General features: G+C 42.4%; 1 protein-coding gene across 1 annotated transcript in view; it reads left to right on the plus strand.

Moving 5' to 3' along the window:
- The window catches only part of cblb (Cbl proto-oncogene B, E3 ubiquitin protein ligase), a 106,016-nt gene that overhangs the window by 55,379 nt on the left and 35,116 nt on the right, over positions 1 to 15,521 (plus strand). The window contains exon 6 of the mRNA XM_028595039.1: positions 6,887 to 7,008. Within this exon, the coding sequence (XP_028450840.1) occupies positions 6,887 to 7,008 (122 nt within the window). The remainder of the gene's footprint in view (positions 1 to 6,886; positions 7,009 to 15,521) is intronic.

Consider the following 15,521-nt stretch of genomic DNA (forward strand, 5'->3'; position numbering starts at 1 on the left):
AACTACCAATACAAATCGAATCAAGAAAAGTAATTATGTGGAGGAAACTGCAGCTATTTTATCAGAATGACATGAATAAACTTACTTACTTAAGTAACTTATAAAGTTACTCAGTTATCCCAGCAGGCACTTGGGACTGCTGGGATTGGTTGAAGTGGCGGGAATCTCTGGTTTTTGGTAAACTTTAAGGAAAGTTGCTGTCATTGGTAAAATATGCGAGTCACACAAAATTCACGGTGATTAGATGAATTTGCGTGAATTGTTGCGATCGCGAAATCCTGGAGGGACTGTGTAAAAAAATAATAATCGCGATTAATCGCCAAATTTCTATAGTTAATCGCGATTAATCGCATGTTTTATCACATGAATAAAATTTTATTATTTTGCCTTTCAGAACTGTTTTTAAGTACATATTAACAATGGAAAGCAATGCTTACCAGTGTATCTTGAATGGGAATCTAATGAATGCTAGGAAAATTACTTAATTAACTTGACTTTAAGATTTGTAATTGTTTATTATTTATTTACTGTAAACAAAAGAAAAATGTGTGAATCTGTCATTATTGCATTAATGCCACAGCAGGACATTTGTAACCTTTACATTTTTCTAATAAGGAATGTAACAATTCTCCTGGACAGAACAGGGGGTGGACAATGTCCCAAATGAAAAAAAAACTGTCAAAAAAATGATACAAACAACACAATCCTAAAACCGTATGCTGATATACATAGTCAATATAGTGTGCACTATCTCCTAAATAATTTTGATTACTCACTGACGTCCAGTGATCACCGGTTCCAATTGGGATGCTTTCTCCGTGGAGTACAGGCTGTGTATGCGTGAAACTACTGTCCCCCTCGACAAATTTTTAAAAGTAAACTTTCCATTCAGAATCTTATTGGCATCCATTTCGTCATCTCGCGCTCGCCATCCACTCAAAATGTAACGTTAGCCTACTACTCTTTGGCCGGCTCGCAAGCCCAAACAAGTGTGTGCGGCGGGCCTGTTGTTGTGTTTCCGGTCTAGCTAGATTCGATGTGGTTACTAGTTGTTGCAACAGTACAAAAGTTGCTAGGCTAAAAAGAACGTTAAACTTGCGGAAAAAAAATTTACGACGTTAAAATGGGTTTGCATTAACGCCGTTAATAACATGTTTAACTTACAGCACTAGTTTACATCCATTGTTTTGATTGAGAGACCCCTAGCGACAGAAAATTACATATTGTACGTTTAAACTGAAATAAACCATTTCTAATGCATATGGATGTTGAATGGATTGTTGAAACTGCAGATTGATTCAGATTGAAATTAACTGAATAATCTAGATACCATGCCTCTCTGCAGAGGTTGCCAGACTGGAAACTGCTCTATCCAACACATGTTAGTGAAGTGAAACAAAAAGGTTTTAATCTAGAAGAGGAGGTATAAGTAGTTCAGGGGTCTTCAACGTTTTTTTAGGCCAGGGACCCCTTAGCTGAAAGAGAGACTGAGTAGGGACCCCCTACTGCAAACTTATATTGTATACAATTAAGTTGCATATTAAACTGGGAACACATCTGGAAGGCACAGTTACCCTTAAGCTTAACTGTATGGCTACCATAGTGGCTACCTTACCTATAGTAAGCTTATCTTCAATGTGTAAAGGGGGCAATCATATTTCAAGGAGGGCCATTGCACCCTGTGCCCCCCTTCTAGCCCCGCCCCTGAAGACAGAGGACTATGAAAGACTATCTTCTTCTTTTACCAGTACTGTGGTAAAAAAACTGACCAATAAATAATAAAAGGCTTTGACTCCAAGCCACACACCTTGTTTGTTTAAAGCAGCAGAACTTACTATAATGGAATATACACTCACCTAAAGGATTATTAGGAACACCATACTAATACCGTGTTTGACCCTATTCTATCAATATGGGCCAACATTTCTAAAGAATGCTTCCAGCACCTTGTTGAATCAATGACACAAAAAATTAAGGCAGTTCTAAAGGCGATCCCCCATACCATTACACTACCACCACCACCAGCCTGCCCAGTGGTAACAATGCATGATGGATCAATTTTCTCAATTTTGGTTCGCTTGTAATACTCGAAAATACTGGTTAGCTGATTGGATAAACCATCTGTCTATCATCTATGATGGTGATAGATGGGCCAAATCAACCAATCAGATCAACGAAGCGAATGAAAATACAACCACAAGCCCCTGCTGCTGCAGGCAAAGCATAGGTCATCAGCTCAGCAAGCAAGCAACATGTCGGTAAAGGATATTTGCCGTTTGTGTAACGAGAATTTACGAATAAAAGGCACTCTTTCAGGTTCCCGGTCCATATTCCAAAAGAAGGATCCAAGAGAAAAAAGCATTAGCGAGCAGCTAACAGAATTAGGGCTACCGTTGGCTGAAAATACTGGTTAGTTGATTGGATAAACCATCTGTCTATCCCCACCTAAACCCGCCTCAAAACCAACGGTGATTGGTCCGGTAGTTTGGCGAACGGCTCCAAATTTTCTCTATCTCAAGATGCCAGACTGATCTGTGAGTGGAAAACTGGAGCTTGCGAGATCAGGACGGTCTCACGAGGCTACCAACAACCATGCCACACTCAAAGTTGCTTAGATCACCTTTCTTTCCCATTTTGACATTCAGTTTGGAGTTCAGGAGATTGTCTAGACCAGGACCACACCCCTAAATGCATTGAAGCAGCTGCCATGTGATTGGTTGATTACATAATTGAATTAACAAAAAATTTAACAGGTGTTCCTAATAATCCTTTGCAGAGATCTGAGGAGCAGTTAACCCTAGTCCTCAGAAATCCACCAGAGTTTAGAATGCCAACACAAAGAAAGCGGCGCTGGAGCAATCCCTGAAGTGGAACGTCAAGGATATAGACTAGCTTACCAATGACCTCATATCAAAATGCACAGCCGCACACGCATGATCAAAACCTTACATATGGATTGATAAACTATGTTAACAGTATAGAAGCAAAATATTTATTCTATTTTATGTTTTTGGTTCTATTGTTGTGCTTGTTTGAGGTTTCTGTGTGTGTGGCTTAAGATCCCTTGACAGATTACTGGCCCATGTGGCTTCAAGATGGTGTGTGGGCGTTGAGGCTTTAGAGCGATGTGTTACTTTGGCAGAACCTTTGTACTTGCATGCTTACTCTGAACATGAAAAATGATATTGTGAATGCTTGAAGGGGGCAGGGCAGGGATCAGAAGGCTCACAAAAAGGGGAGAATGACTGGGCGAAGAAAGCAGGTAAATGTGCCAAACTTGATGACAATTCATTGGGATGATACACTGCAATCCTCCCAGGACAAATCTGGTTGAAACGTTGTAGGGTGGGGTCAAGTCAAAACACAGATTTGTGATCTCCTGCCTCTTTGGGCCCGGCCAGTATCTAATTTACATATCGAATCAACAAACTCACAGAATGGTCAGGGCTTCCTCCATTGCCATTCCAGCCCACAGGCCAGTAATCCCAGTATCCATTAGTTTTCTGTCTTCTGCCAAACCAGCTACTACAGCAGATCATTGTCTCTGGTGAGCTCCAGCTAGCAGACAGGATGGAGGTGAATGTTGTGGTCACTGGCAGACCCACTGAAACCACACACAACACAATGCACCACAGCTTTATGCTCTTAATTCAGGGATCTGACGTAAACAGTTCATCTATTAATGGCAATGTTATTTTTGTTCCTTCTTTACCTTATATTTTATTGTCATTGCATGTTACAGGTACAATATGTTAACCTGACACCGCCAGATGGATTGCTTCGCATTTGCTCGGCATATCCATCTGGGAACTTTCCGTTGGAGAACTTTTGGGAAGGGGCGGAATACTGGTTATTTGATTGGATGAACCATCTGTCTATCACCTATGTTGGTGATAGACGGGCCAAATCAACCAATCAGATCCACGAAGAGTATGAAAATACAACCACAAGCCCGCCCCTGCTGCTGCAGGCAAAGCATAGCTTGTAAGCTCAGCATGCAAGCAACATGTCGGTAAAGGACATTTGCCGTTTGTGTAACGAGAATTTAGGAATAAAAGACACCATTTCAGGTTCCCGGACCATATTCCAAAAGAAGGATCCAAGACAAAAAAAGCATTAGCGAGCGGCTAACAGAATTAGGGCTACCGCTGGCTGATAATACGGGTTAGCTGATTGGATAAACCATCGGTCTATCACCACCTAACCCACCTCAAAACCAACGCTGATTGGCCCGGTCGTTTGGCTAACGGCTCCAAATTTTCTCTGCCTCAAGATGCCAGACTGATCTGCGAGTGGAAAACTGGAGCTCGCGAGATCAGGACGGTCTCACGAGGCTAACAATATGTAACTTTTCTGCATTAAAATGTCTAAAAACGACCATACCTATGTTATATATTTTTTTGAGTTGTGTAGTTACATTATCCCAAATGTTTCCATCAAATGGCAAACCCAGAGAAATCTGTTATTTTATTTTCAGACACGTCACGTTTAATTTAGTCGCCCGTCAGTAATAACCTTTCACCATCTAGTTACTCAAAACATCCGTCAAAACATGGGCACCCAGATGCTACGTTCGAGAGTAATTGTAAATCATACAATACTGGTAACTTTTTCTGCCAAAAGGCAGCATTTTGTGATTAATTACATGCCACTTTGCAACACAGTAATACAATAAATAATAATAATTAACCTTATTTATTGATACATATCAATATTAATCCAGTTTATTGTTACTACAATGTATGTGCTGGTTGACAAGTAGCTAACATTGATGCTAGGTAATGCTTGGTGGATAACATTATAGGGTTACAGCATCGTTCAGCGCGCTCATAAAGTTATTAGTAGTATGATTGTTTTGACCATGGATAAAAGCAGTACCGCGCTAACCCACGAATAAGTTCACTAGTAACGTTAACGTTAGCTGTATAGATAGACAATTAATCTAATGCTAATTTAGCCAGCTAGCACACTCCGGTCTGCCTGCCTCACTCCCCCGGCACAAACAGACTTCATTCGGGATGATAGCTGACAACACAGCCGGGACATGTAGCAATAGCTAGTTACCGTTAGCCCCAGCCGGTGCCGTGTGCTTACGACGCTAACGGGAGTTTAATGAAGCATCGGGAAATAGAGAATATCAGACCCAGGCATCCTAGTCACAACATCGGCGATCCATAATGTTAGCTAGCTACGTCTCTGTTAGCGTTACCGGTCTTTGTACCGAAAATCTCCTCCCTGCCGAATTTCTCCCCCCTTCGCGTTTACCTGTCTTTACAGTTAGCTGGCGTAATTAACCCGACAAAAGGTGGGTTAAGCACCAAAACGAATAGCTAGTTAAGATTACAGAAAAGTGAAGTGGGAGATCGGGCAGCTGGGAGATGTCCTGCTGCTGCACAACAGGCATCGAAATATACTGTGATAGTGTGGTTTTAGCTGCAGGCTAATTATTAGCCGCTAATGTTAGCTTGTTGGCTCAATAGCTAACTAGTCAGCTATCTACCAATACAGATTGAATCATGAAGCCTATCTCTGTCTCGATCGGATTACTGCTGCCATTTCACCAGGAGGCATATGCGAGGAAACCCACTTGCGGCTGGTTTACACCTGCTTTTAAGAGGCAGAGAATTTTCACTGCAAAACAGAGGCACACTGTCACGGGTGGTTTTTGTAAATAACGCGGAATACATAATTAGGCGCACTTTACGCTTCCCCTCCGATGTCTTTATGGGAAGCTCCCACTTTCCCCTTGACCCTCCTGTGAATGCATATGCGTGACATGGAAAAGCACAATTTGCCATTTTCAGTTCCCACGACAGGCAGTGTGCGCTTTTACCTCAGTGCGGCCTGTTTGTACATACCTCGCCATGCTTTTACGCGCACGTTGCGAAACAAATACGCCTGAAGTGGGCGCAAAAGCGTTAGTACATCTGGCACAGAGTTTTCCAGCGCCGATCAGCAGTGATGGAAACATGACAACTGGGTGGACATGCTAATTTCCACCCCTTTTTCGACACAATGGTATGACAAGCAATGTTGTGACATGGCGCTGGGAATATTTCTTTATGTATGTCTAAGCTGTCCTATCAAATAAAGGCATAAAAATCCCCAAAAAAATAAAATAAAACTACTCTCTGGTATTATAACAGTAGTGTCCGTGCACCAGCTGTTGTTAATATACATAAACCAGAGTCAGGTGTGAGGTCTGCAAGGTTAATGTAGTTGTTAAGATGTTTTTGTGCAGTCAGGTCTCTGTTATCACCATAACGCTGTGCGGTGGTTGGTAATCTATGTCTTATGTTGTCCAGCTTGTTGACGACAGAGTGGGCATTGGGCACAGAAAGATGCTGGGTACAGCAGGTTATTGTGGGGCCACTCTAGCCTGGATCTCAGCTCACTTTTACTTCCTCTTGCATTACCGTCTGTCCCTCCTCTCTGCCGGGATGGAGCTATAGAAAAAGAGCACAACCTTAGACTACACACAATCAAACCAACAATTATCTCTAAATAGAGAGAAACAGTGGTGTCATTACTGAAAATATTTGTCTTCCACATCAAGTGTATTGACATCTGTGGAACTCTGTCCTGAAGAAAACTTTAAACCAATTGTAAATAAAGCCAAACGCAACTGGCTACAGCGCAGAAGCTGCCTCCTTAACTCCTAGTTGTTGAGCTGGCTAGATATCAGAAACCTCGGCCTCTGCATTCTCTCTCATTTAGTTTATATGTATTATATAATTCAGATTCAGCAAAGTCAACATACTATAACTATTTGGTACTCTTTTGTGGCAGAAGCACTGACTCAATGTTGACTTGATGAAAAAAATATGAAAAAATTGCAATGCATTGTAATCTGTTTAGTTAAACTATATTGGATGGTCTCTTTCAGCCATGGGGATCAATTCTGAGGAACTGGAATTTCGTGGCAGTGACACACCCCGGCTACATGGCATTCCTTACCTATGATGAAGTCAAGGCCCGACTGCACAAGTACATGAACAAGCCTGGCAGGTATGGTAACTTTGTGTGTATTTTAAGTGCCTAAAATTGTTCTTTCAAAGTATTTCTTTACCATTACATATTAATGACTAATTGACAGCAGTTATTTTGTTTTGTTGTTGCATGCACTATCAGTGGTCAGTGTGCTGACTTTATGTTCAGTGTCTCACTGTCTGGCTACTTGCATGTGTGCCCCAACAGCTGAGATCATAAAATATATGTAGGTATATGTATACCATTTTACAATTGAGAAGCATTTTTATTTTTTTAGATGTTATGCATTCATTTTAACAAGGCCAGCCCGGCAGAGCAGGGTTACCAACGCAGAAGGACAGGCAAAAAAAACTTGCCTATCTTTTGCCAGACCACAGTGTGATGTGTTCCAGCAAGGCTGAGACACTGTAGTGGTTAACAGTTCATCTCCTTGCATATACAGACTACCTTTAAAGGGGTGATAGAATGATTATATAGAGTATTTCACACTGTTCCTTATGGTCTCCTAATTGGGTATGTAACATTAGTTGGGCTGAAAATGGCCTGGTTGATATTTTATTGGCCCTTATGCATCCCTGTGTTTTGGCCCTATTTGTAACAAGAGCTTTTCTTCCAAATATGGTATGCTCGTGAATATTTAGATGAGCTGCATGCTGATTGGTTGAGCGAATTGCCATAGGCAGACATTAGAGATGCGCGCTGATTGGTTGAGCGAATACACACACATTAGAGAAGCGACAGAGGGCTAGATTTATCAAGCCGTTTGCGCCTGTTTCCAAGCGCTAATTGGTCGCAAAGACGGACGTAACCAATGTGGGCTATTTACAAACAGGGCACACTTGGGTAAAATCGCAGATTGTCTGCCACATGAGCGAGAAGAGACAAGTTGCGCTTTCAATATGCGTTCGTGGGAGGGTCGTGGGGAAAGTGGGAGTTCCACCCAAAAAGGTGGGAGGATAAGCACAAAGTGCGCCTAATTATATATTCCGTGGTATTTACAAAGACTGTCAGTTATTCTGCGGGGGAAATTCTCCGCCTCTTAAAAGCAGGTCTAAACCAGCCGCAATCGAGTTTCCTCGTAGACCTTTATGCCGCTGGTGAAATGGCAACAGTAATTTGAGCAAGACGAAGACATAGGCGAGGCTGAAAATGTTTTTAACATAAGAATCACACTTTGTCAGTGAACACAACATCATTTAGCGTTATAGATCAAGCAGCCATGCAATATTAGAGTTACTGGAAGAAATCAAAGATGAAATTGAATCTCCCACTCCCAGCGTTCACATCCCATTCCAGCAGTTGTTAAACTCCTTGCTACATTACAAATATTGGCAGCAGGATCATTTCAAACAGTCATAGCATCAGCAGTGGGAATATCGCAGTCTGCACTCAGCCATATCATAGCACAAGTACCGCTTCGCTACAGCGCAATTTACGGTATAGTGGGCGGAGAAAGACGCTGATTGCCTGATGGGTGTCAGGGTTGATAAATACTACGCAAAATGTGGAAGCATAGCGTGCGCTATTACCGAACTCGCATAAACAGACGCAGCGCAAACTGCACTAGTGTTAGTAAATTAGTCCCAGAATCTCATATTCCAGACACTGCAATGTTTCATTACCAAATTCACTTCTGAGACTTTTTTATGTGAGAAATCAACTATATAAAGCTCAAATATGGGCCGTTTTACAAAAAATGATGGCTAATTGCAAATATGGTAAGACTGTGTGTCGGACTTCAGCGGCAGTGCTGCTGCCTCGCCGCCCGACCTGCCTTCCTTCACAGACCCCGGTCTGCTGTCAGCTCCGTCTGGCTGGCAGCCCTGACAGAGCTTCAGTGTCTGTAACTCCCCTCTTCCTGCTAGCTAAATGGCCCGTTGTGTGATAGTGAGAGCGCGGTCAGCAAGCTTGTTACACCAGCAATCTCTTACCACATGTTACACACAATGTCACGCCACTTAGCTATACAACATATACCTAAATGTCTTATAAAGCTTACAACGGTGTCCGATTTCAAGTTAATTAATATTTGTGAAGTTTAGCTAGGTGTTTTGTTAGCTGCGACTATCCCTTCAATCCTATCTATGTGTAGCTACAAATCACGGATAGTTAGCTTCATTTTTGGTTGTAATTCGAGTATATTTACAGTTTGAATTTCGTCACGCCAGTTATACAACATCTAACTAAATGTCTTATAAAATAAACAACGGTGTCCGATTTCAAGTTAATGAATATTTGTGAGCTGTAAGGGTTTCGTTAGCTGCAACTGTCCGTACAATCCTATGTGTACAGATTGCGGCTAGTTTAGCATTTTTGGTCGTAATTCGAGTATATTTAGGGCCCGAGCGCCGACAGCGGCGAAGGCCCTATTGAAACTGAAGGAATTATTCTTTCTTTCTTTCTTTCTTTCTATTATTTTCCCGTCAAATTAATTGGCTTTTTGAGGGGCTTAACATATTCAAAAACTCACCAAATTTGGCGGCCGCATCAAGTCTGGTGAAAATTTACGTATTTTAAGGGTTTCGGGAATAGGCTCACAAAAATGGCTCGCTAGCGCCTAGAAAGTTAAGAAAATTTAGCCCCTGCAGTGCGTTTAACGTAGACTCACGAAACTTGGTACACATATGTAACATGTCAAGATGTACAAAAAACTTCATTAGAGCCATACCCTCAACCCAACAGGAAGTCCGCCATTTTGATTTCAAAGTTCGAAATTAGTGCGATTTTGGCCATTTCCACATGTCGTACTTTAACGAACTCCTCCTAGAGATTTCATCCGATCAACTTCAAACTCGGTCTGTGCCATCTTAAGATGTTAAAGATGAAAAGTTGTTAAAAGAAAAACTTTTCGTCATAGGGCGTGGCCGTGGCACGGCGGCCATTTTGTGCGTTTCGCCGCCGAAACAGGAAGTGGGTGTAACTCGAGTGTACGTTGTCCAATTACCTCGAAGCTTTTCAGGATTCATAAGAGTCCAACCCTGAGGACAATTAAAGGCCAATATTTACTTAAAGTCATAGCGCCCCCTAGTGGCAACAGGAAGTAGGCCTAAAAGTCAAGGTACTATACTTTAACGAACTCCTCCTAGAGATTTCATCCGATGGACTTCAAACTTGGTCTGTACCATCCCAACACCTGAACAATGAAAAGTTATTAAAAGAAAAACTTTTCGTCAGACGGTGTGGGCGTGGCATGGCGGCCATTTTGAGTGTTTAGCGATGAACAAAGAAGTTGTTGTAACTTGAGTGTACGTTGTCGTATCTGCCCAAAATTTCTCACAATTGACAAGGGTCCAGGCCTGAGGACACCTACAGGCCAAAATTGACTTTTGTTCATAGCGCCCCCCACTGGCAACAGGAAATCTGCCTTATATGACAAACATCATCCGATTTGCATGAAACTCAGAATGTGTGGTCTACGTGTGATACTGAGCCACCCCCTATAATATGACCACGCCCACTTGCTCAGGCCACGCCCCCTTTCATAAAACCAATGAAGAAGGTCCTTCTTCATTGGTGATGGTTTGGCCTGCCTCCTATGTTTAAGCCACGCCCCCTTCATAAAACCTTACCCATCTAAGATAGAGTCTTGTGTGAGGTATAATTGAACTCAGCAGAGAGTTCCTTTTTAATTGGTGATGGTTTGACCCGCCCCCTATGGTTAAGCCACGCCCCCTTTTATAACTAATGACCCGTTTCATGTAGACCCTTGTGTGAGATATCATTGAACTCAGCACAGACTTCCTTATTCATTGGTGATGGTTTGGCCCACCCCCTATGCTTAAGCCACCCCCCCTTCATAAAACCTTACCCATCTAAGGTAGAGTCTTGTGTGAGGTATAATTGAACTCAGCAGAGAGTTCCTTTTTAATTGGTGATGGTTTGACCCGCCCCCTATGGTTAAGCCACGCACCCTTTCATAACTTTTGACCCGTTTAAGGTAGTCTTATGTGAGGTATCATTGAACACAGCACAGACTTCCTTTTTAATTGGTGATGGTTTGACCCGCCCCCTACGCTTTTGCCACGCCCCTTTTCACAGCTAATGAACGGTATGACGTAGATTCTTGTGTGAGCTATCGTTGAACTCTTCGGGGAGTTCCCTTTTCATTGTTGACGATTTGCGGCGTCTGAGTGTCACGCGAATGCACGGTCGCAAGGAGCGGCAGAGGCGCGAGGGCCCGTCAGAGCACCAGCGTTTAGTAGTCCATTATCCAAAAACCGGTAACTTTGCGCGGGTATGGAGTGCTGTAGGCTGCCAGCCGTAACGGAGCTCAATCGAGCTCATAGCAGGCCGGGGTGTGTGAAGGAAGGCATGCTTGGCGGCGAGGCAGCAACACAGGCAGCACTGGCGCTGAACTCCGACACACAGTTGGACAAAATTTGCTATTAGCCATCCATTTTCGTAAAATGGCCCATATTTGAGCTTTACATAGTTGATTTCTCGCATAAAAAAGTTTCAGAAGTGAATTTTGTAATGCAATAGCAGAGATCTGCGCGAACTAGATTCGGAAGACTACCTGATCTCAGACTACCTGATCTCAGGTCAGTTGTGTAGCCTATGTAAATGTTGGGGCATGACTGTTCTCTTAATACACCCATGGGCTGACAAAGGTTCCGGTTTTTGGGAGGTTGACGTCAACTTCCAGCTTTGTGGGGATTCACCCGTTTTCAGCGGCAGTTTCAAAATATGAGATTTTCATTGTAAAGGGGTGTCAATGGGACTTTGAGCTTATATGTATGTCCTATTTACCCACCGAACTGTCTTTATTCAACTAAAATCGGTAAAATCGGTTTTGCATTCTATCACCCCTTTAACAATTCTCTACAATAAACAAACTTCTTAACCCCCCTGACCACAGGGGACAGCAGAGAGAAATGACAGAGTGACTGAGAGGGTGGAGTGGGGTAGGCAAGTGTGTTGGTTGAAAGAGCATGGGAGGTGGTCAGATTGTTGTAAATGGTGTCATAGGCGCAGATTTATTTTTTCGTCTGTGGGTGCTCACAGGCGCAAGCCCTTTTAAAAAAAAAAAAAAAAAAAAAAAAGTAAAAAATTGTTTGCATTTCAGAACCTTAGGAAATGGACAGCGTCCAATGCACACACACGCATCGGACGCTATTAACTCGATAATTTAGCCGTAAAGTAGGCTTTCAACTCAGGACAGCGCCACTTCTCACAAATACATATAGGATTGGAGATGAAAAGATTAACTGGCATGTAACCGCGAGCAGCTGCGTAGGAAATTAAGACACCAATGACACCAACATAACCAATCACACTATAACAGACGCTCCACTCAGCACCAACTGCAATGTTTAATTGCACGGTATCAGCGCCTATGAATGGTGTTGATTTTGGATTGAAAAAGTGGGAGAAAAGAGTTATATTTGTCCACTCTGAAGGTTGTAGAAACTTTGTCAGGTGGGTTAAGAAGTTTGTTTATTGTAGAACACCAGGGGAGCACGCGAAAGCGAAAACCAAAACATAACGGTAGGAGGTAAACATCAGTAAATATTGAGAAGTGTGAGCTGCAAGGTCTGTGATACATTCCCATTGCAAATATTCCATTAACATTGATTAACAGGGCCAAAACACTTATACTTTGATTATAGCGCCTCCTAATGGTCAATCTTTGCCAAATTTGGTACAGAGCCTCAGAGCGTCACAAGTTTCGTGTGGATTGCATTTACTGTGGCAGAGATATTGCAATTGCAAATTTCCCATTGAAATGTATTGAGTTATTGGCCAAAACAAATAAACGTTGCTTATAGCGCCCCCTAAAGGCTGATATACGCCAAATTTGGTACAGAGCATCGTGGTGGGATGTTGAACAAGGATCTCAAGTCCTTTGCTGATAACATTTAATTTGGCAGAGATATGATAAAGTTACTGTCTAGTAGCTAGCTAGGAAAATTTGTTTGGTCGTGAAATGCGCATACTTTAACTTGAGTAACTTTTGGTCAGATCGGTCGCACGGCCTAGGACGAGTTCAAAAAAGTTGGTTTTGCGCATTGCACGGTATTGCGGAAAAACTTTTGAGCGGAAATGGGCGTGGCCTATATCATGTGTAGAGGTCGACCGATATGGGTTTTCTCTGGCCGATGCCGATCTTTAGAAATCAAGGTCAGCCGATGGCCGATAAATGCTGCCGATTTTTTTTGCCCGATATTTGGCCGATATGTGCTTGTTTTTAAACCTCTATTTGAAAGATAAAATGTAACACTAATATACACAGAATTTCTCAACAAAAACATTTATTGAACACTTCACCAATCTACACTTGTATACTTCAATTAAAAATGTATAATTTAAAAACATACTGTATATTGTATAAATAATATATGAAAAATATATTAAATAAACAAAACAGGTAAGAAGAAAATAAACTTTGTCAAATAAACTTGTAAATGAAAAAATAAAGTTTAGTGCACTTAGCAGCATTTATTAAATTCTGAGAATACAAATATGCACATCTTCACAGAAAGTGACATGTTATTATCATAGACAGTATATAATGAACCAATAGACCCCGTTGCTCTGGACGGAGACCAGTGAAGGCTATTAGAAGCACTTTTCCGGTGATGGCCAGCTTTACTGCGCAGCCTCCAACTGAGAGAATGTGACGTGAGCAACGTGTCTGAAAGTTGTAAGTCTTCTGGTAGCTGTGCCAAGAGAAATCTCAATCATTCCCAATCTTACAGATACGGAGACTGTAGGTGTATATAAGGAGATAACATGGGCACAGGCTAATTATTGATCATTAACATGCTAGTTAACATTAGTAATTAAACCTAAACATTTCATGTAAGTCGAAACTGCCTGCGAGCTTCTCCTGTACTATACGGTAATTCCTCTACTATGCGACAGTAAATCACTTGGTTATGTCACAATCGTTAGCTTATTTTTACAAAAACGTCTGCTACGGAGCCATAACGTGAGGTACAAGGTAATGAAGCCTTTTATACATTGTTTCTTTGGAACTAAACGACGGACAAATAGAGTCTTTAAACGCTTCAGATGTAAAGTTATTCGCAGTCAAGTGACGCAAAACAAGAATGGCGGTCAGCGGAATGCTAACAGGAGGTGATGGCCAGTTAGCAACAAAATGGCGCCATGATGGCTCGAGTTCTGAAGCGAAGCTTACCCCCTTGGTTATTATTAATCTCAACACTATTTCCTCCTAACTCCTGTTGAATCACATCAGACTAGGGTTATCTAAAGTCAATTCTTGTTCAGCTTGTTTGTTAGATCATTGTTCATTTGTTGAAGTGTTGTATCTGTGTTTTGGGGATCCTACTGTTACATGTCCTGTTGCACTCATTAGGATCAAAACTCTGAGTTGTAATTTAAAACTCGTTCAGCCAATTTAATAAAATTAAGGTTATTAACGGTTAGCTCCGTTAGCGGTTAGCTCCGTTAGTGGTTAGTTAGTTATAGGAGTGGATGAGACTGTCACGCACAGGGGTAACAACCAGGCTTTGATAAATGACATTCGGGGAGCTTCCACAGCGGTGTGGCCGCGGTGTTTTGTACGGTTTTATTAGTACAGTTAATCCCAAGGCAAGAACACCAGCAATATGCTATCTACTACTAACGGTAGCCTGTGCGAGACACACAGCGCAAGAATTCACGAGGGGAGGGGCTGGAGGCAGGTGGTCTGAGTGCGCTGTAAAAAATGTTGCCTATTCATGTTTTTAACACTAGGCTGCCCGCAGATGCGCCTGCCTATTAATCGGCTTGATATACTGGGATATTGTCCGATGCTGATTATGTAAAAAAATGCCAAAAATCGGCCGACCGATTAATCGGTCGACCTCTAATCATGTGATTCAGCTTGATTCAAGGAAGACGTGGTGAGGTAAGGTTTTCTAATGTGCAATGTGTAATGTGGGGGTTAAAGGCAAAAAAACATTATAGCGCCACCTAGTGGTCCACATGTGTAATTTTTGGTAGGTGTGGTCCATGACCCATTGTCTAACTACCCTGTAATTTTAAAGTTGTCACATTAGTATAAGTAGTACATTTAGACTTGGGTCCCATAGGCCATGCCCACTTTGACCCCTCAGTACGCCACTCTAGATCAGGGGTCTCAAACTCGCGGCCCGTGGGCCAATTGCGGCGCGCGGGACGATAGTTTGTGGCCCCCGCCTTAATATGAAAGTTTAATGTTAGTGCGGCCCGCGAGTGTGATGTGTATGGTACTTTACAGTGTTGTGTGCGGAGCTGAACGAACCTACCAATCACGGTGGGGTATATGGCTCTCGGGGGCGGGACATCGGCCGGGCTTGATGCAAGCAGAGAAACATTCCTCAATGAGTGAAAGTTACAGCCGCGTTGCCATGGAGTGTTTTCTTCCGTGCCTGGCTGGCTGCCTCGTTTCTATTGGGCACATGCGGACATTTGTCCCAGCGCGCTGCGTTCACAACACTTCACTTCTTAGTTGCTGCCCAGCGGGACATTATACGTATACATGTATGTATATTAATGTATATAACCAGGGGTTAAATTGGGCCGGGGCTCTCCGGGGCTCGGCC

The sequence above is a fragment of the Perca flavescens genome, chromosome 13, assembly GCF_004354835.1.
Source record: "Perca flavescens isolate YP-PL-M2 chromosome 13, PFLA_1.0, whole genome shotgun sequence".
NCBI classification, from domain to species: domain Eukaryota; kingdom Metazoa; phylum Chordata; class Actinopteri; order Perciformes; family Percidae; genus Perca; species Perca flavescens.